Source organism: Cetorhinus maximus, chromosome 7 (assembly GCF_964194155.1).
Source record: "Cetorhinus maximus chromosome 7, sCetMax3.hap1.1, whole genome shotgun sequence".
Classification (NCBI taxonomy): Eukaryota; Metazoa; Chordata; class Chondrichthyes; order Lamniformes; family Cetorhinidae; genus Cetorhinus; species Cetorhinus maximus.
The window spans coordinates 65,645,565-65,667,584 of NC_135885.1; the positions used below are offsets into that span (position 1 = coordinate 65,645,565).

The 22,020-nt window shown below is 42.4% G+C and overlaps 1 protein-coding gene across 4 annotated transcripts in view; it reads right to left on the bottom strand.

Annotated features, from left to right (window-relative positions):
* Positions 1-22,020, bottom strand: part of LOC144682849 (neuronal PAS domain-containing protein 2-like) — a 212,620-nt gene that overhangs the window by 73,662 nt on the left and 116,938 nt on the right. For all 4 annotated transcript variants that reach the window (XM_078545639.1, XM_078545641.1, XM_078545642.1 and 1 more), the window contains 7 exons: positions 12,829-12,947; positions 10,429-10,511; positions 8,104-8,210; positions 5,747-5,894; positions 4,632-4,716; positions 4,283-4,412; positions 2,828-2,934 (listed from right to left, as the gene is read on the bottom strand). In XM_078545639.1, coding sequence (XP_078401765.1) covers positions 2,828-2,934; positions 4,283-4,412; positions 4,632-4,716; positions 5,747-5,894; positions 8,104-8,210; positions 10,429-10,511; positions 12,829-12,947 — 779 coding nt within the window. The remainder of the gene's footprint in view (positions 1-2,827; positions 2,935-4,282; positions 4,413-4,631; positions 4,717-5,746; positions 5,895-8,103; positions 8,211-10,428; positions 10,512-12,828; positions 12,948-22,020) is intronic.

A 22,020-nucleotide genomic window follows, 5' to 3' on the forward strand; every position in this document is an offset into this window, starting at 1 on the left:
TGTGTTCCTGAACTTACTGCAGCCCTAGCCAGTTGTTCCAGTACAGCTACAACACTCGCATCTACCCAGCTATGTGGAAAATTGCCCAGGTATGTCCTATACACAAGAAGCAGGACAAATCCAACCTGGCCAATTACCTCCCCATCAGTCTACTCTCCATCATCAGTGAAGTGATGGAAGGAGTCATCAACAGTGCTATCAAATGGCACTTGCTTAGCAATAACCTGCTCACTGACACCCAGTTTGAGTTCCGCCAGGGCCACTCAGCTTCTGATCTCATTACAGCCTTGGTTCAAACATGGACAAAAGAGCTGAAGTCCTGAGGAGAGGTGAGAGTGACTGCCTTTGACCTCAAGCCAACATTTGACAGTGTGGCATCAAGGAGCCCTAGCAAAACTGGAGTCAATGGGAATCAGGAGGAAAACTCTCCGCTGTTTGGAGTCACACCTAGCACAAAGGAAGATGGTTGTGGTTGTTGGAGGTCAGTCATCTCAGCTCCAGGACATCACTGCAGGAGTTCCTCGGGGTAGTGTCCTCGGCCCAACCATCTTCAGCTGCTTCATCAACGACCTTTCTTCAATCATAAGGTCAGAAGTGGGGATGTTCGCTGATGATTGCACAATGCTCAGCAACATTCGCGACTCCTCAGATACTGAAGCAGTCCATGTCCAAATGCAGCAAGACCTGGACAATATCCAGGCTTGGGCTAACAAGTGGCAAGTAACATTCACGCCACGCAAGTGTCAGGCAATGACCATCTCCAACAAGAGAGAATCCAACCATCGTCCCTTGATGTTCAATGGCATTACCATCACTGAATCCCCCACTGTCAACATCATGGGGTTTACCATTGACCAGAAACTGAACTGCACTAGCCATATAAATAATGTGGCTACAAGAGCAGGTCAGAGGCTAGGGATTGTGCAATGAGTAACTCGCCTCCCGACTCTCCAAAGCCTGTCCACCATCTACAAGGCACTAGTCAGGTGTGTGATGGAATACTCCCCACTTGCCTGGATGAGTGCAGCTCCCACAACACTCAAGAAGTTTGACATCATCTGGGACAAAGCAACCTGCTTGATTGGCACCACATCCACAAACAATCATTCTCTCCACCCCCGACGCACAGTAACAGCAGTGTGTACCATCTACAAGATGCACGCAGGAATTCACCAAGGCTCCTTCGACAGCACCTTCCAAATCCACGGCCACTACCATCTAGAAGGACAAGGGCAGCAGATAGATGGGAACACCACCACCTGGAAGTTCTCCTCCAAGTGACTCACTATCCTGACTTGGAAATACATCGCTACTCCTTCACTGTCACTGGGTCAAAATCCTGGAACTCCCTTCCTAACAGCACTGTGGGTGTACCTACACCACATGGACTGCAGCGGTTCAAGAAGGCAGCTCACCACCACCTTCTCAAGGGCAACTAGGGATGGGCAATAAGTGCTGTCCCTGCCAGTGGAGCCCACATCCCGTAAAAAAAAAACTTGGGGAATACCTTCCCAAATAGGCTGCAGTGGCTCAAGAAGGTGGCTCACATTCTCAAATGCAATTAGGAATGGACAATAAATGCTGGCCTTGTCACTGATGCTCATATCCCCTTAATTGCAAGCTTAAATCCAGAAATCCTCTTCATCATGCTCTCCATTGCCTCAAATAAATATCAGGACCTAGGTCTCAGAGAGGAAAGCACCTGGAGCATGGCAGAGTCCTTGTTTTTTGTGATTGCATTATCACTATCGCCATTTCACATTGAACAATCTCACAATGAATTTCTTTTGAAGCTCAGACACTGTTGGTAATAGACAAATGTTCTTAAAAAAAAATTCAATAGCTTATTAAAAAGACGACAGCAGGTTGAAGAGTGAACTTTTACTGTGATCACTCCAAGAGGGCCTGCCACTCAAGGCAGTAAGCCAAGTGCAAGAATTATTTTTTAACCTAATTTTCTCTGAAGGAAGACTGTAAAAGACTGCTGACGGGCAGACAGGTGGCAAGTGAAAGTAATGTGGAAATGCGTAGGTAAACCATTTTGTGAGGCATAACAAAGACTGTAAATATATGTTCAAGGCACAAAGCTGAAGTGTTCAAGCACATAGTTTCCTGAGATTGCAGGCAAATAAAGTCGTAAAAAGGTAAATGATATTTTTGGATTTATAAATACAGGTTCGGCGTACAACAGCGAAGAGTTCATGATATACTTGCAAAAACCATAGATTGAGTTTAGAGCTTGGGTGTCCCATTATAGAAAAAGCATTAAAGCCATAGAAAGTACACAAGTTCATAGCATGGGTTCATCAGGATGATACAAGAGATGAAAAGCATGCAATAATGAGAATATTTCCACTAGAGCATAAAAGACTCAAAGGAGACATAATGGAAGTTTTTAAAATTATACCCCGATTTTAATATGGCATAGGAATCAGATGGGTGAGGCCAGGTGGTGAGGCAGCAAACTCCCCTTACGACAGGATCATGAAGCTGGGGAGATTTTAACTCTCAGACATCATCTGTGTCAGTTGTTTGCCCAAATCTGGTAGTAGCTGGTTGGTGGGTGGGAGTACCGAATGTCAGGTGGCATGAGGTTACTTGCCAGGAGCGGAGGAAGAGTATGTGGCACTCAGGAGATTCATGGAGCAGGGATTTAGGAGGCCCTCACCATCAGAAAAGGAGGAGACATCAAGTTTTCCTTGCGGAATCTAAAGAAGCACTCCTCCTCCTGACAATGGATTTTTAGTTAATTATCAATATTTTCCTTAATGTTTTCCAATAGTAATTCATCAGCATGTTCTGTGACTAAACAATGGCAAATCCCCACCTGGTTGCTGGCAGGCTGATGTTGCTGAATTCCTATATCTTGTTGTACTGTTGGTTTCGTCTGCAAGGATGGATCGCTAGTCTCTGAGAGTAGTTTACTTTGTGTTGCTGAGAAAGAAATTAGACACCAGGTTTAAATTATAGATATGGTCACAAAGCACTCCCACAATTTCTAAATAAGTATAACCAAATTAATATGTTGATCATACACATTGACCTGGATCTTCCGCAGAGTGGCAATCATCGCCACTCCCCTCGAACTTCCCCCCGCCTCGACACTGCTCCACATTTTCTCCAGGCTCAACTTTTCCAAAATGCGGAGCGCAGCATTCCTTGGAGAACTCCACTCCACAGTGCTGTAGTGCGGGGGGAAGACAAGGCATGCCCTCTTTTTACAACACTAGTTGCCGTATGGTAAGTTTAAACATCCAGTGTGAATGTTAGTGAATGGTTGAGTGGATGAATGAGTCAATGGTTAGGGTGGTAGGGCGGGTAGGTGGCTCAAGTGAGTAGGTGAGGGGGGAGGGTAGGTGAAGTAAGTGGATAGGGTGGCAGGTATTTGAGGTGGTAGGTGGATAAGGTGGTAGATGAGTGAAGTGGTAGGTGGGCAGGGTGGCAGTTGGTGAGGTGGCAGGTGCATAGGGTAGGGGATAGGTGAGGTGGCAGGGTGGTGAGGTGGGTGAGATGGTAGGTCGGTGAGGTGACAGGTTGTTAAGGTGCAGGTGGGTAAGGTGGCAGGTGGGTAGGGTCGCAGTTGGGTGAGGTAGTAAGTGGGTAGGGTGGCAGGTGGGTATGGTGACAGGTGGGTGAGGCGGTAGGTGGATGAGATGGTAGGTGGGTAGGGTGGCAGTTGGTGAGGTGGTAGGTGGAGAGAGGGGTGGCCAGGTCTGGTCAGGAGGGTAGTCGGGTAAGTTTGGGAGGGGTAGTCAGGCTGGGGGAGGAGTTGGGGAGACAGGAGGTAGTTGGGGGCCAGTGGGGTTCAGGGGTAGTCAAGGGGTCGAGACGTAGTCGGGGTGGGGGTCAGTGAGAGTAATTGGGGGTCAGTTCTGTAGTTACCCAGGATTTAGACTAGGATTTTTCTGTCTAACGTTTCCTGGGTAATTATTCAGGTGAGTCCCACAGAGCTGACTCTAACTCAGAGTTGGAGACCTTTGTGGAATGTCCCGAGGAACAGGGGAATTGCCCATCGGCAATCTGCACGAAGGTCAGCGCATCAGGACTTCTGCAAGGTCCTGGGTCGTACGTCCAGTCTCTGATGATCTGGAGATTGGAAGATTTGGGCCATTAAATAATTAATGGAAAAATCAATATCAGAAAAATATCATAATCACCTATTTGAATCCTTTTGCAAATTTTACTTTACAGAATTTTACAGGTGCAGTAGTCAATCAATGTAGCAAATTGAAAAAAAATACCCCATAAGGTTCCCAAAGTAACAGTGAAAAAAAGCACCTACATGCAGATTCTGACACCGAGGTATGAGATGATTTGTGCGAACTCCGAGATGAAGAAGAAGGTGATGGGCTGCCAGTGAGCACTTCAATTGTTTTAACATGTTGCTGAGTATCAAGTCTTGAGTCATGTCCCTGTACAGAATAACAACAGTATAATATATGATAGGTGTGAGCAAATCATTGTTCCCATTAAGCTGCTTGTAATTTTAGCAGCAATTGTTTTCAATAAGTTCACAAATAATATTAAAAAGATTTAATATTATCATTATTAAATATCTACAGAATCTTTCACAATAACAAGTATTTAAAACAGATCACCAGAATTGTGAACTGTATCATCTTTCTTATTACCTTAAGAATTGAAGAACCAACAATTTCTGTAGAGCTATCATCCAAATTGATGTCTTTTCGACGCTGTGCTCGAACCTCTGCATAGCTGTAGTAATTTTAGAAGGAAAGAAATCAATGAAAAATAAAATCCAATGAAAATAAAATTGAATGTACCTGAAATATAAATATACTTATATTTTGCAACTGAATCTGAAACCTATTCTAACAACTCAAGTGAATCATTATTAGTCAGGATCATGCGTTTTTATCCCAGGGCTACCTATCACTCAAACTGATAGTCTCATTTGGACAATTTCTATCAACTCATGGGCAGGCAAGATATGGAAGGTAAAGCAGAAAGAACACATTTTTTTTGTGACGGCTAGGAGTGGCCTGTTAACTACACACGAATTGCATTCCACAGTGCAGACCGTGCTGCTTTCTGCACTGGTAGCAGCACCTAGTCTGTGAGGAAAGAAAGGAGAAAAAAAGGAAAACAATCCAGAAAATATTCCAATTAACAAGTTACTAAAATGGATTTATTCTGGCTAATTTGACCAATTTCTCCAGGTGACTTTTACTGATAAACAACCTTGAAGAAACAAAGTGCCATTAATCAGGTGCCCTTGAACATCAAAGGACAAGACACATAATGTTGTGCAACTAACTATGTTGTGTACCTCTAACTTTCAGTTTTATGTCAGTATAAAGATATCTGTTATATTGAAAAATGACAGAATGGTTTTGCTGTTACTCACTTTACAAAGACAACATTCTTTACTCTTCTAGTATAGTATACAATGTTGCTTACTTCAACTGTGAATGCAGATTTTGGTTATCTTGACCCCATGTTATTAATAATTTCAATATTAGTTAATCTATAATGATTCACCAAGCATGGGGATTTATTTTGGTCTCTTTGTATTAGCCATATTGTGAGCATAGTGAGATGATTTCCTATGTTCAGCATTTCTAACAAATTCAAAGACGTATTCTAAAATAATTTGTTTGTGATTTCACTGGAAATATTGAATCAGCAAAAATGTCTACTTTGTTTATGATGTTTCTAAGACATAACAGCCAGAGGAAATCTTCCCCATCATTATTACACCTTCCAGTCAATGATTTTTCCCTACCTCACTAATTTGTGCGTGCATACAATAAACTCTGGTTTGGAATTCCACTGATGATAGGTAATGTAGTAGCGGGTCTGGAGCCAGATCCACTGCTGTCCTTTAGTTAGGAACCGATAACAACAAGACTTTCCTTTACCAAACTGCATCACTGTAGAAAACAAAAAGCATATCACTGAAATTTTTAGAGCATTATTATTATGCACATAAATCAACTTTCCTTTTGAAAAGATGTGTTTTTACAATATAACTTGAACTGCCAGTGATTGTTTGGCACTGTATGGGGTGATGTGCAAGCCATGGATGAATAGTTTGAGATATGTGAAGGCAGTGAGAGGTGAGTGTGAAGCTGGCAGCATTGGTAGGTCTGAGAGGGTAAGGAGGAGTTTCTGGATGTCAGGTATGAGTGCTGAGTGCCAGGGAATGCTGCTGGATAAGTGATGGGGGTGTGGCACACTAAGCTGCAAGAGAGGTTGGTGTTGTGGTAGGTAGGTGTCATGTGCAGATGCAATCACTGATCCTGGTTACCATTACTAAACTTCATGTGGCACTGTTGCCAGATTCTTGGGTCCAGACTCCAGAAATTTACCTTCCTGCACTTCCATGCCTGCTCCCATGCCTTCCCAGGGTGGGCCTAGAGAGCCTCCGGCCCCTTGTCTGGCCATGATATCTCTCCTCCTTCCCACCTGCACCACCAATGCACCCAATGCCACTTCCGTCCCTCTAGATTCTTCTGTGTGCCCTAGTGTTCAATTGTAAGAATTTCCATTGCAGCAATCTTTTTTTCTGCCTTCCTCTTAAGATACAGTCTGCCTTTAAGAAAAACCAGGCTGCTTGTCTCACATTGCTGGCACCTCCTGCTGTGGGCACAGCTCCCTGACAGCTTTCAGGAAAGGAAACCAGTGCTGGAAGTGCAGGAACTTGGGTCACTATCATTCACAGGTGGGTAGACAAATTTTGTGCTTTATCCACCTCCATCTGAATGGAGACGGAGCTTGGCCTCAGTACCCAAAATTGAGGAAAATGAATTTCCCGCCTGCAAAGTTTGGGTCTCTCTCAAAAATTTTTTTCATATGATTGTAAGGACAGTAAGTTTCATTCCCCAAAGGATATTGGTGAGCCAGTTAGATCCTATGGCAATCCAGTAACTACATGGCCACTTTTTAAGATTGTACCAGTTCTTTATTTCTAGTAAGTTTTAAAATTGAATTCAATCCTGAAACTGCCAATTTGGGATTTGAAGCTAAATTCTATGAAGTATTAATCCAGGCCTCTGGATTACCCGCCCAGTATATTGTCAGCACACTACTGTATCACCAACAAGGAATGATCCAGAACACCATCACTCAAGCCCATGCAGGCTACAACTGTGGAGTAGCTGAGAGCTGATTCAAAGTTCCCATCTGTGAAAACATTCCAGTGGGGAAGTATTCTGCATCACCCATCAGATGGTTTACTTTTTCAGGATCCAGTGTACATTAGCTCTGCATTGGCTCTAGGGGTAATCTTAAAGTTATTGCTTTCAATTGAGGCAATTGATGATATAATTGGAGTAACCTAGCAGCAAAGGAGACCCATCCTGGCAGTCGCTGTGGTGAAAAAAATGTCAGTTACAGCATTTATATTTATTGCATATATTTTGTTTCAATAGAGATCATGGAAGTACTGTGAACAAAAAGTGTTTCCCCATGATTTTCCTCTTGCTTTAACAAAGCGGATCAAATACGATGATTGTTGTAAATAGTGCTACAGTATAGTGTGCATTATTAAAGGGTTATTATTAAATTTGAAATGAAAAGCACAAGTAATAAATCATTTATTGTTCTTTTTAATTCACAAAGTCATTTTTTGAATGGTAAGTTTAATGCTTTAATGTGCACGTGTCATCTACAGACTAACAACATTGTTTATGTAATGTTGATCTAGAGTAAAAAAGTTATTAACATTGACTGGCTACAATTAACTCTTACAGAGGTAAAGTCAGTGTGGAATGCTTTCACATTGCAGAGAAAAACTTGCTCAAATATTGTTTACAATAAACACTGCAGAGAAAATTCACCAATGCTGCTTGCTCATCGGGGGGAATTGAACTTGAAGGGAACTTTGATTAGAGTTCTAGCTACAACACAGTAGCCCTAATTCTCTGACCTGCCATATTAATGTGGCTCCCCACTGGAAGTACAGGAGATTCAAGTTGTTCAATATGTGAGGCATATTTGTAACCTTTTTAAAAATTCTCTTGACCTTTTTTAGATGCGAAAGAACTACATTATTTTCTGCTCCAGATTCTAAGTCCAGCACCAACAGATTAATCACAAAAGAAAATTCTTACTATAATTTTTTTCCTTTATGGTACGTACATTGTTGATGGCACCTTGCTAGCTGCTCCAGATCATCTACATGGTAATAATCATAACCCGATGTACCGAGGACTTCAAAAGGCAAATAACCTATTATCGGTGGAGCCCTGTAGTTAGAAAGAATACTTGATTACAAAATGTAAGCAGCACCTCCTTGCAACTACCAAACTGTTTGCACAGAAAACAGAAATACCTGAAAATGAACCAAACAAACTTAATTTCTTGAATTAGACTTCTACACATTGCATCTGATCATTCATCCATTACAATAGGACAACCATTAGGAATTTGAATGAGGATTGCATATAGGTAGACTATCCAATGTTTAAAAATAGTTTGACAAGCTGTGAACATTTTGATGTAACACAGTACATAAAGTCTTTAAATAAGTCTCCATATACTCAAGAAGCTTTGTAAAATCACAATTAATTGCAATTTGACTGAAATTCCCACTTCTTTATATATTACATGACATACAAGTGGGATGTGGCTGGAATTAACTGCTATATTTTTAGTGAATTTAATGTTGATGGTTTTCGAAGGTACACAAACACTTGAAGAAAATGTACTCAGATTCCAATGGATGAGATAAGTATTCCCCATAGCTTAATGTGTATGGTGCTATGTGCACCGAACAGAGCTCTTGAAGTCAACATTGTCTAGGAACGTATTTCATGGGTAGAAGTGGTGGTTACACTCTGCTACTAGTATTGATGCAGACTGACTTCTATCTCATATGCCAACATATACACTGCAGTAACCATGCTTTCTGAAAGCCTGACTACATCTCTCATTAGGCATTTGAGTGGAGTAGGTTATTGTCATTTGGTCCTCCAGTCTTCATGCCTTTGGTCTTTACAGAGCTCAGGTACACAAGAAAGGTTTTTTCAGCAGGCTGCTAAAGCATAATGGTAACACCATTACTGGGTAGATAGGATTTTTTGAAGCATGAGGTCATGAATAGAGACAAACAGGGTCAAATTTATTGAGGTTTCCATTCCTCTGCTGCCTTTCTAGGCAACTTCACTAAACCATGCCCCAGCGTAGTTAAATAGCAATTGTCATCTCAATGAGTTGAATGCTTATAAGTGAAGAGACTTTGATATTATTAAAGAGTCTGTGGATCACACAGCAGAACTAGGTTGGCAAAATCATGCATAATCTTTCCTAAGTTATTGACTTGGACTTCTAAGTACTAAAGATAAGAGCATTTGTTTGCCCAATATCCAAAACTATTCACACTTACTCTGATTTGGTCACTATGGGGAATTGACTGTTAAGAGAGTGGCATCGTCAAAAAGAAAGTTTGTCCACAACAGCCACAATGTTACTGATGAAGATAAATATTTAAAGCGTGACCAAGTTTCCTGGGAATCCTTTTGCTAGATATTGCAATAATGTAGCAAATGCTAATTTAATGTCTCTTAATATTATATGTATATTTATATATATATTTCCCAATATGAAGGTAAGCACCCAGTTCAACAATTTGTCTGATCTAACGCAATATGAGGGCACCCTGTCACATATCAGAAAATTGCAGGTGCATTGCCTGCGATTTCCAATATGCGCTGCTAATAGGTGAGATTGCCTGCCAGCAGCATGTGATTGGAAATCATCTCCAAACATGTTAGCCTTGGCTCAGTGAAACTCCTCTTTCCTCTGAATAGACCCTCCTGCCAGTGGAAACAGTTTCTCCCTATTTACTCTATTAAAACCCCTCACAATTTTGAACATATTAAATCTCCCCTTAACCTTCTTTGCATAATACAAAAGCAATCTCAGCTTTTCCTCACCTTTCACATAACTGAAGTCCCTCATCTCTGGTACCATTCTGGTAAATTTCCTTTGCACCCACTCCAAAGCCTTGACATGCTTCGTGAAGTGTGGTACCCAGCACAGGACACAGTATTCTGCTGAGGCCTATCCATTGATTTATAAAGATTTAGCATAACTTTCTTGCTTTCGTAGTCTATGCCTCTACTTATAAAGCCAAGGAATGTGTATGCTTTTTTAATAGCCTTATCAATTTGTCCTAATGCCTTCAACTGTTTGTGTATTTAAACCCTCAGGCTCTAAATTCCTGCATCCCCTTAAAATTGTACCACATATTAACAATATTGAAATGAACATTTGGTGTAGGTATTCAGCAAAATGTAAACTTGAAATGGAAATAAAACATGTTGTGCAAGGGAATTTACAGTGTTACTTTGCCTTCCAGAAATATAACACAAGCTTCTTCCAGAACTACTTCTTATGCCTATACCAGGTTGGTAATGAAACTAGTAAGTTCTACATTCAACACAAAAAAAAATTCTCACTAACCTGTGATCTAGAAATAAAAACTTCCACTCCAAGCTATGTCTAGAAGTAAATTCTTCTAAAGGCTCCTCAATTATGCACATTTCCTGTGTTGAAATAAAGTGTTGTAAATACAGTTAAAAGTAAAAAAATTTTAGATGGAACAGATTTTAATTTTGCATTTCAGTTATGTAAATCCATGAACTTTACTATTGAACATGGTTCTTTTAGAAATCTAACCCTTTTTAAATCTTCAGAATAAATCTAGAAAATAAATAATCCATGAATATCATTACATAGCATTGTATATCTTGTTCTCAAAGCTTTCGTTATTGAATAAACAGCAGATTCTCATCAGGACATTCAGAGGCAATAGTAACTCTTTAGGTTTCCTCTACGTAGAATCATAGAATGATTCAGCACAAAAGAAGGTTATTTGGCCCATCATGTCTATACTGGGCCTTTGGTACAAATATTCAATTAATCCCACCCCTTGCTTTTTTCTCATAACCCTATAGATTCTTTCCCTTCAATTCCTTATCCAATTCATTTTGAAAGTTACTACTGTTTCTACCAGCCTTTCAAGCAGTGCATTCTAGATTACAACTCACCGTGTAAAAAATTGTTTGCTCAAGTCACCTTTGGTTCTTTTGTAAATCACTTTAAATCTGTGTCTTCCAGTTACTGACCTTGCTGCTGCTGAAATCAGTTTCTCCCTATTTACTCTATCAAAACCATTCATTTTTCAACACCTCTAACAAATATCCGCTTAACTTTCACTGCTCCAAGGAGAATAACCCCAGATTCTCCAGCTTTGCCACAAACCTGAAGTCCCTCATCCCTGGTACCATTCTAATAAATCACTTCTGCACACTCTCCAAGGTCTTGACATCCTTCCTGAAGTGTGGTGCCCAGAAATGGGCACACTACTCCAGCTGAGGCCTAACTATTGGGGTTTAGTAAAGCTTCTTTGCTTTTGTACTCTACTCTTCTATTGATAAAGCAAAGAATCCCATTTGCTTTTTCACCAGCCTTCCCAACCTATCAGTATCTTCAAATTTTGGGTACATATGCCCCCAGATCTCTCTGTTCTTGCAACTCATTTAAAATTGTAACATGTGGTTCATATTGCCTCACCTTGTTTTTCCTGCCAAAATGCATTACTTCACACTTCTCCGCATTAAATTTCATCTGCTTGTCTCTGCCCATTTTACCAGTCCGTTTATGTCCTCCTGAACTCTGTTACTCTCCCCCTTATTGTTTACAATGGGCAGGATTTTCTGGTCCCGCCAGCAGTGGGCATTGTCGTGGGTGGGACAGGAAAATTTGGAGAGAGGTCCTGGCGGGACCAAAAAATCCTGCCCTATATTTCCAAGTTTCATATAATTTGCAAATTTGAAATAATGTCCAGAATATCCAAGTCCAGATCATTATATCAAAGAGCAGTGGTCCTATACCAACCCCTGGGTAACACCACTGTATACTTCAGTCTGAAAAATATACAATTAACCCCTAACCTTTATTTTCTGTCCCTTAGTTAATTTTCCACCTACACTGCTCCTTTGGCAAGTCCACTTGCCAACCAATCAGTGCTCTCTACTCATGCAGCATAAATATGTTGTTTCTCCCGACATTGGTATTTTCTTGCGAATTGTCCTGATGAGTGCAAGACAAAAAGCTTTGATGAAAAAAGGCTCTTTTTTTCAGCAATGCTCAAATAAAGTATAAATGCAAATTGATATTAATAAGCACCAATAATTCCTAATGGTCATTATTTGGCTCAGAGTTCAGGCTAAAATTCAGAATTTGTTCCCCGTACTGACATATCGCAAATTCACCAACAAAATTTAAAGGATGTTAAAAATAGAGAATACTGAAAAAGGTAGTGGTATTTAAATTTAATCAATAAGCATATTCAAACAGCGTCTCCTAGAAATTTATTGACATCGCCTGTAAAACAGGCACCTAAGTATCCTATATGACAGGCAGCATGTGTGTACACTGTCCATCATGGAAATGCGCCACCTGTCATATTGGTAAAGGTTGAAGCACCAGTGTCCAGGACAGTCCTGAAGACCATTGCCATTCCCTGTTTAGCCTCCTTCCGAATGCCTACCACTCTCTTCCAAGACGTTCCTGAAATTTAAATCTACATTGCCAGTGAGCTGCCTTGGGATGTGCAGCAGGCATCCACAGCTCGCTAGTCTAATTTAAATGACATAAAAACAAAAAACTACTGCGGATGCTGGAAATCCAAAACAAAAACAGAATTACCTGGAAAAACTCAGCAGGTCCTGCAGCATCGGTGGAGAAGAAAAGAGTTGACGTTTCGAGTGACTCTGGCCTATCAGTTGCAGTTCAGGAATAATCCCTGGGACATTGGAATTCTGGTGTTATCTATTTTCATTGCCCATGCGTACTAACCTTTATGAACTGAGGTGTTGCTAGACGGACGGTTGCTACAAAACACATCTGTTCATCTATTGTTGTTTGAAATGTCCTTTGAACAGAGCCTTCAAAACCATTGCAAGAGGAACTAGGCACTAAAATTAGAAAGAAGAAAAAGAACAATTCCAACCATGTTTATACCAGCATGTAATAAATAGTTTATTAACATAACCTATTCAGGGGCTTAACCACGAATCAGTAAATGGTTTATGTACATCTAAATATATGCATTCCTACATCACTCTGACTGGGGAGTTTGGGATTCCATTTTTTTTAAAGCAGTCTGTGAAGCTAATAAATTTGGGTAAATGACCTAGCTGTTAACTGGTAAGTAACAATGGGGCTGTTTTTTGTTTTGGGTGCACACACACATGATAATGGAAGAAACATCAGTCTGACTTACATCTGGCCATGTTACCCATAGTATATGTTAGGCAATAAATTAAACAATCCTTAATTAAAAGTGCCTTGCATAGCATTGGTCATTATCTCCCCAATACCAGATGGATTTTGTTATTTAATCCCCTTCTTTACATCACTTAGAATGTTTTTATCTCTGAATTTTTTTATCTCTTTAGATGTGTGAATTCTGTAAAGCAGAATTTATTTTTGATTCGAGGTTGCATTAAGTGTTTTTTAGCACCTAGAAATTACCAGACAATTGTTCACATATCCTAGTATATTCATTAAAATGTATGTGCAGCTTCATATGCAAAGCTTTCCTGCATTATAGTATTCGTTGGCATGTCCTCTTTAATCAATTTTATGTATTTTGGCCTATTCAAGTTGAAAGAAATTACATTTTGATTTATATGTATATCAGCTAATGTGATTAAATAAATACAGTCCTTTTTGAAGCAATAAAGATGCATTTGTATACTTCATAGGAAAGGTGGAATTAAAATGTAAGAAAAAGCTAGCCTTAAGAATCAATATACTGCTTTATAAAAAACATTATGCATGCACTTTCAATGCCAGTATTCCCTCTGTGTGCTTAGTTTTCAAAACAATACTTCAAAACTCTGCCACTGATGCTGACCTATTTGGAACACAGCCAAATGTTTTTGAAAATCTGTTCTCAGCAATCATCTCTGACAAACAGTTTTCTGTAAGTCCAGTGAAATAGGCAGGCTCTTATTTGGCACAACACTGCATTGCCAAACTTTCTTCCCCCAGATCAATTTGGTAAATTTTCCTAAGTCTATCTACATAAACAATTATTTACCAGAATATACCCACATTGCATATTCCTATGTTAAAAGTCATTTGCAGGCAAATATTAATATTAAACATTTTGCACTCTGCCACAATCTTGTATTATGCACATGCACACCAATATTGAAAAGCACGAATCTGCAAACAGGAGCAATATGCTGAACGAAAAGTAGCAGGTGCACATCTCCACATGTAATACACCCAATCACTGAATTCCTATTCTGGGTTATATCGCCATGACTTTATAGAGGGAAGGAAAATTGGAGGAAGTGCAACATGTTTAATATTAATATTTGCCTGCAAATGACTTTCAACATAGGAATATGCAATGTGGGTATATTCTGGTGAATAATTGTTTATGTAGATAGACTTCATTAGGAAAATTTACCAAATTGATCTGGGGGAAGAAAGTTTGGCAATGCAGTGTTGTGCCAAATAAGAGCCTGCCTATTTCACTGGACTTACAGAAAACTGTTTGTCAGAGATGATTGCTGAGAACAGATTTTCAAAAACATTTGGCCGTGTTCCAAATAGGTCAGCATCAGAGGCAGAGTTCTGCAGTATTGTTTTAAAAACTAAGCACACAGAGGGAATACTGGCATTAAAAGTGCATGCATAATGTTTTTTATAAAGCAGAATATTGATTCTTAAGGCTAGCTTTTTCTTACATTTTAATTCCACATTTCCTATGAAGTATACAAATGCATCTTTATTGCTTCAAAAAGGACTGTATTTATTTAATCACATTAGCTGATATACATATAAATCAAAATGTAATTTCTTTCAACTTGCGTAGGCTGAAATACATATTATTGATTAAAGAGGACATGCCAACAAATACTATAATGCAGAAAAGCTTTGCATATGAAGCTGCACATACATTTTAATGAATATGCTAGGATATGTGAATAATTGTCTGATAATTACTCTACAGAAAAGTCAAAAAGGAATAAAGCTGGACATACCACTCATACCACGCATCGGCCTAGGCACTGGAAACAACAAAAGCACACCATGCCCTATTGACTCTACAAAGTCCTCCTTACTAACGTCTGGGGATTGTGCCAAAACGGGGTGAGCTGTTCCACAGACTTGTCAAGCAATAGCCTGACATAGTCATATTCAGCAAAACTTGCCTCACAGCCAATATCCTAGATACCTCCATCCCTATCCCTGGGTATATCCCATCTCACTGGCAGGTCAGGCCCAACAGAGGTGGCAGTGCAGTGGTATACAGTCGGGTGGGAGTTGCCCTGGGAGCCTTCAACATTGTCTCTGGACCTCATGAAGTCTCATGGTATCAGGTCAGACAGGGACAAGAAAACCTCCTGATGATTACCACCCACCATGCCCTCCCTCTGCAGAAGAATCAATACTTCTCCATTTTGAGCACCACATGGAAGAAGTACTGAGGGTAGCAAGAGTGCAGAATGTGCTCTGGGTGGGGGACTTCAATGGCCATTATCAAGGTTGGCTTGGTAGCACCACTACTGACCGAGCTGGCCGAGTCCTAAGTGACATAGCTGCTAGACTGGGTCTGCAGCAGGTGAGGGAATCAACAAGAGGGAAAAACATACTTGACCTCATCCTCACCGACATGCCTGCCACGGAAGCATCTGTCCATGACAGTATCAGTAGGAGTGACCACCACATAGTCATTGTGGAGACGAAGTCCCACCTTCACATTGAGGATACCCTCCAACGTGTTGTGTGGCACTACCATCGTGCTAAATGGGATAGACTTCGAGCAGATATAAAAACAAAAAACTGCGGATGCTGGAAATCCAAAACAAAAACAGAATTACCTGGAAAAACTCAGCAGGTCTGGCAGCATCGGCAGAGAAGAAAAGAGTTGACGTTTCGAGTCCTCATGACCCTTCAACAGAACTGTAATTCTGTTTTTGTTTTAGACTTCGGGCAGATCTAGCAACTCAAGACTTGGCATCCATGAGACTCTGTAAGCCATCAGCAGCAGCAGAATTGTACTCGCACACAATCTGTAACCTCAAGGTCCGGCATATCCCACACTCTACCATTACCATCAAGCCAGGGGATCAACCCTGGTTCAATGAAGAGTGCAGGAGGCCATGCCAGGAGCAGTACCAGGCATACCTAAAAATGAGGTGTCAACCTGGTGAAACTATAACACAGGACTACTTGCATGCCAAACAGCATAAGCAGCAAGTGATAGACAGAGCTAGGCGATCCTGCAACCAACGGATCAGATCTAAGCTCCGCAGTCCTGCCACATCCAGTTGTGAATGGTGGTGGACAATTAAACAACTCACTGGAGGTGGTGGCTCCACAAATATCCCCATCCTCAATGATGGAAGAGCCCAGTACATCAGTGCAAAAGATAAGGCTGAAGCATTCGCAACAATCTTCAGCCAGAAGTGCCGAGTGGATGATCCATCTTGGCCTCCCCTGGAGGTCCCCAGAATCACAGATGCCAGCCTTCAGCCAATTCAATTCACTCCACATAATATCAAGAAACAGCTGAAGGCACTGGATACTGCAAAGGCTATGGGCCCTAACAATATTTTGGCAATAGTACTGGAGTCTTGTGCCCCAGAACTTGCCACGCCCCTAGCCAAGCTGTTCCAGTACAGCTACAACACTGGCATCTACCCGGCTCTGTGGAAAATTGCCCAGGTATGTCCTGTATGCAAAAAGCAAGACAAATCCAACCTGGCCAATTAATGCCCCTATCAGTCTACTCTCCATCATCAGTAAAGTAATGGAAGGAGTCATCAAGCGTGTTATCAAGTGGCACTTGCTTAGCAATAACCTGCGCACTGATGCCCAGTTTGTGTTCTGCCAGGGCCACTCAGCTCCTGACCTCATTGCAGCCTTGGTTCAAACATGGACAAAAGAGCTTAACTCCCGAGGTGAGGTGAGAGTGACTGCCCTTGACATCAAGGCAGCATTTGACAGAGTGTGGCATCAAGGAGCCCTAGCAAAACTGGAGTCAATGGGAATCAGGGGGAAAACTCTCTACTAGTTGGAGTCATACCTAGCACAAAGGAAGATGGTTGTGGTTGTTGGAGGTCAGTCATCTCAACTCCAGGACATCACTGCAGGAGTTCCTCGGGGTAGTGTCCTCGGCCCAACCATCTTCAGCTGCTTCATCAATGACCTTTCTTCAATCATAAAGTCAGAAGTGGGGATGTTCGCTGATGATTGCACAATGTTCAGCACCATTTGTAACTCCTCAGGCACTGAAGAAGTCCATGTCCAAATGCAGCAAGACCTGGACAATATCCAGGCTTGGGCTAACAAGTGGCAAGTAACATTCGCGCCACGCAAGTGTCAGGCAATGACCATCTCCAACAAGACAGAACCCAACCATTGCCCCTTGATATTCAATGGCATTACCATCACTGAGTCCCCACTATCAACATCCTGGGGGTTACCATTGACCAGAAACTGAGCTGGACTAGCCATATAAATACTGTGGCTACAAGAGCACATCAGAGGCTAGGGATTGTGCGATGAGTAACTCGCCTCCTGACTCCCTAAAGCCTGTCCACCATCTGCCAGGCACAAGTCAGGAGTGTGATGGAATACTCCCCACTTGCCTGGATGAGTGCAGCTCCCACAACACTCAAGAAGCTAGACATCGTTAAGGACAAAGCAGCCCACTTGATTGGCACCACATCCACAAACATTCACTCCCTCCACCACTGACGCACAGTAGCAGCAGTGTGTACCATTTACAAGATGCACTTCAGGAATTCACCAAGGCTCCTTAGACAGCACCTTCCAAACCCAGGCCAGTACCATCTAGAAGGACAAGGGCAGCAGATAGATGGGAACACCACCACCTGGAAGTTCCCCTCCAAGTCACTCACTATCCTGACTTGGAAATATATCACTGTTCCTTCACTGTCGCTGGGTTAAAATCCTGGAACTCCCTTCCTAACAGCACAGTGGGTGTACCTACACCACATGGACTGCAGCGGTTCAAGAAGGCAGCTCAGCATCACCTTCTCAAGGGCAACTAGGCAATAAATGCTGGCCCAGCGGGTTAAGCCCACATCCCATGAATGAATAAAAAAAAGGAAACTGGGTAGCCGCCCAGATGGACACTGCCAGGGCAGTTGGACCAAACAGCCATAGTGGTCAAGGCCAGGAGTTTAGCTTTGAGAACCTGGTTATCACAAGATGTTCAATGGCCTCACATGAGTGATCGCAGTGCATGAATGCTCCTTCAAATGCCATATCCCACCACCTGAACCACTGGCCTCACACACTGCTCAATGCACCATACCCCCATCACTTACCTATCAACAATCTCTATCAATCATAAAGTTGATGGTTTCAACTCATTCTCGCATTAGTACTGCTGCAAGTCTCACCCACACATCTCATGGCTTGCACACACTATGACAGCCACATCACCTGATCAGATTACACTACACTCCCTAACAGACTTCCCTCCCTCTAGCAGGGCACGTAACTGGAGGCAGCAGTACCCAGCAGGGCACGGCTGCAGACCTTTACCACCATGGAGGAGACAGTGTTCGCCATCATTGGAGCCAACAGCGGGGCTGAAACCACCAAAGATGATGGTATACTCATGTCAAATCTTCCTTTGCACATCCCACTTCCCCCTCACCCCACAATCTTTTCTGATTTATAAGCTGCAGATGGATCAAATATGCACTCCTTACTTCCCCAATTCCCCTCACAACCCTACCTTGTGCCTTTCTCCTTTTAGATACGCAAGAACTGCAAGCTGACCAGGCAGTGGTGGAAGAAAAAGAGATGGAAGAGCAGGAAGACGGTGATGAAGAAAAGTCACTGTCACTTGTTCTCACACATGCAGCCATCAGGTCAGTTTTTAACACTGCGTGTACTTTTGAGAGTAGTTTAGTGGTGAGATTTGCATGTGCTGAGACTTCGAGATTGAATGGCCTGCAGCCAGGTCAAGGGACAAGAGTAGCAGAGATGCCAGCTCGCAGAGTGTGAGGTTGCACATGAGTTCTGCTACAAAGATGTCAGACGGGCAAATATCGCCTGCTCCATCCTGGAAGGAGCCAGATGTGTATACGCTCATGGCTACAGTCAGCTTCTCGGCCACTGGCAATGTCATCCTGGCCTGCTCTGTGGTTGTAGTTGTGGCTGCTGCAGGTGGCAAATTTCAGTGAGGACCTCTGTAGTGAAGTGGAGGCATCTAGCACATTGGGCCGTAACCAACTAGCGTCGGAAAGTGCTGGCCCGCAGAAATTAGAAGAAATATATACCTATTTACCTGGTCTCGAAAATAACATTGACACTTCTGTTCGCTGGAGCTGCTTGGGGTCTGCATCGAAAGACTCCTCGCAGGCCCCAGCGAAGTCTAGATCCAGCGTATTCAAGGAGGCCAAGCCCCCTTTTTACGGCACGAACTGCTGTGAAACAAGCAAGTTTAAAGGGCCAGGAAATCTGACAGGCTAGGGAGAAGGTAAGTGTCTAAGGTGAGTAGATAGGATTTGGGGGTTGGGGGCTGGTCTGAGGGGGTTGTCCAAGGGGCTGGATGAGGGGGTAGTCTGGGGGTGGGGGGTGGGGAGGAGGTGGGATGGGGGGGATGGTCTGGGGGTTGGTCCGGGGGGGGTGGGGTAGGGTTGGCGCGGGTGGTTGTGGGGGTGCGGGGTTGGTATGGGGGGTTGAGGGGGTGTGGCCCGGGAGGTGGGGGTGGGGGTCAGTTAGAGGGCGGGTGGGGGGGGGAGTCGGAAGTCCGGGGTGGGGTGGGGGGGGCCTAAGGTCATGGGGGGGTCCAAGTTTGTGTGGGAGTTGGAGGGTCTGAGGTCTGGGGGGCATTGGGGGATCCGAGGTTGAGGTGGGTGGGGTGGGAGTTGAGTGGTATCTAAGCTCGGTCTGAGTCTTTACAATAGTTACTCAGGTGTTATAGGAGGTTTTAATTCTTCAAACATTTTCTGGGTAACTCTTGGTATAACTCCGGCAGAACCATCCAAAGTTTGCGATTTAAGTCACATTTTCGGATGGTTCCCAGCGCAGCACAGTTGTCCAGAGGGAGTGTGCACTTCTGGGCAATTGCCACATAAACCCTTACCTGGGAAATTCCCAGAGAGATTCCCTAGCACATCTTTGGGATACCCACCAAATCTGACGCTGGGAGCGCAGAAGTTACGGACCATTGTTTTTAGGCTAGGGAGATATGGCTGCTGCTAAGAGTCCTTCTCCCCTCCTCCTCACTCTTCCAGCAGCTCGTCCTGCTCTATGTCACCTTTGCTCTTTCGTTATGTCAAGTTGTAGGCTAGGGCATGCAAAATACAGCAAATTACAGATCCATGTCTGGAAGCAAGTGGCTTGTGCAGAATCCTTCAGTACATGACACACCACTTCTGTAGATTTTCATAGCTTTAAATAACTCTGGAAACCACCAAACACCTTGATAATCACTGCAAGAACCAGTAAAAATCAATCAACAACTATCGTGAAGCAGCTGATGATCTCATTAAACACTGTTTGTGGAGGAGGTCCTTCCTACTCCTGAACAGGAATTAAGGCAGGGCATTATGTGAAGCACTGAGCTCCAAAATGACAGCGTGGTGTCAAATTGGTATTACACTGTGATTTATGTCATGATATGCCTACTCTGCACATTTTCGGCAGACACTCACTGCACATGCTAATCCTCTCACCAAATTGGCATCTGGTGTGGCTGGCACAGGAAGTAAGCACATGCACCATGGATGCCATTTTGGAGGTAAAACGGCAGGCATTTTGCTGAAAATCTGAATGCTACAGAGCTGAGTTTCGAGACCTAAGGCTCTTAATAAAAAAGAACTAAAATTAAAAGAGCACAATATTTGCTGGACCATAAGACGCATTCTTTTTCTGGAGAAAAGTCACTGAAAGTTGGTGTGCTGTTTATGGTCTGAATGTCACAAAGATTAATAGCATGTGTTTCAGAGTTACGCACATGTTGGTATAAATCCATGGGTACAAGACAAAAAAGGTTTTCTTATATGTTAGGATTCAAACTGGAAGCTGTAAGGTATACCAAACAGCATGGAAATAGAGCAGCTGAGAAAAGTTTTGCTCTTCGTCTAACCAAGAAAGTGATATGTGAGTGGAAGAAGCAAGAGGAAGAACTAGTGAAAATAGAAAAGAGCACACGCTCTTTTTGTAAGCATGCTGCAAAATGTTCACATCTGCGGTATCCTGTCCTATTTGCAGCAGAACATCCGGGAACAGATCAGGCTTAGCACTCACCTACGTATCCTCTGGAACCCTACCAAGTTACCTAGGTGATGAACATGGCCATCTTCACCTCGAAGGATGAACAAGAACATGCCAACGCCAACTCATGGACATTCTGACAAACAAACCATAAAGCATGCATGTGTGAAGAGCGGACTGAATGGATGGAAGCTCCAAGTCATGATTTGACACCAATGGGGTGAATGAAGCGGCCACCATTTCATAGGCTTGCAAGTAGGTGAGAAATTTGTGGTGGTTAGTGAAACACGAGATAATTGTGAAGTTATTCAAGAAATGTGATATCAGCAATGCCCTATATGACGTGCTATTTGAAGAAAGTGACAGTCCACTTAACACCAGTGATGGTGAGTGTGACGGCTGTGATGGGGAATGTTTGGGCTTCTACAGTTAGTATGACTTGGTGCTGTATTGTTGTTTTTGCTCTGTAATAGTCAATGTTAATAGTTAAACATTGTGCCACATGTTGCTTTTGTTCCTTGATGACATATGTTGATACTAAATACCTATATTCACTGATATATTTTTTCCAGGATCTTTTTTTAAGATTCTGGTGTGCCTTATTGTCCTGTGCATCTTATAGTCAGGCAAATACTGTAATCATGATTTTGGTCTTAGGTACAAGTACTGTTAGGGAAGGGTCTGCACTATTTGAACTTATTTTTGCTTTGGACCATTGAACTTCCATTGTCATTAAATTTCGGCACTTGGAGTGATTTTAACCTC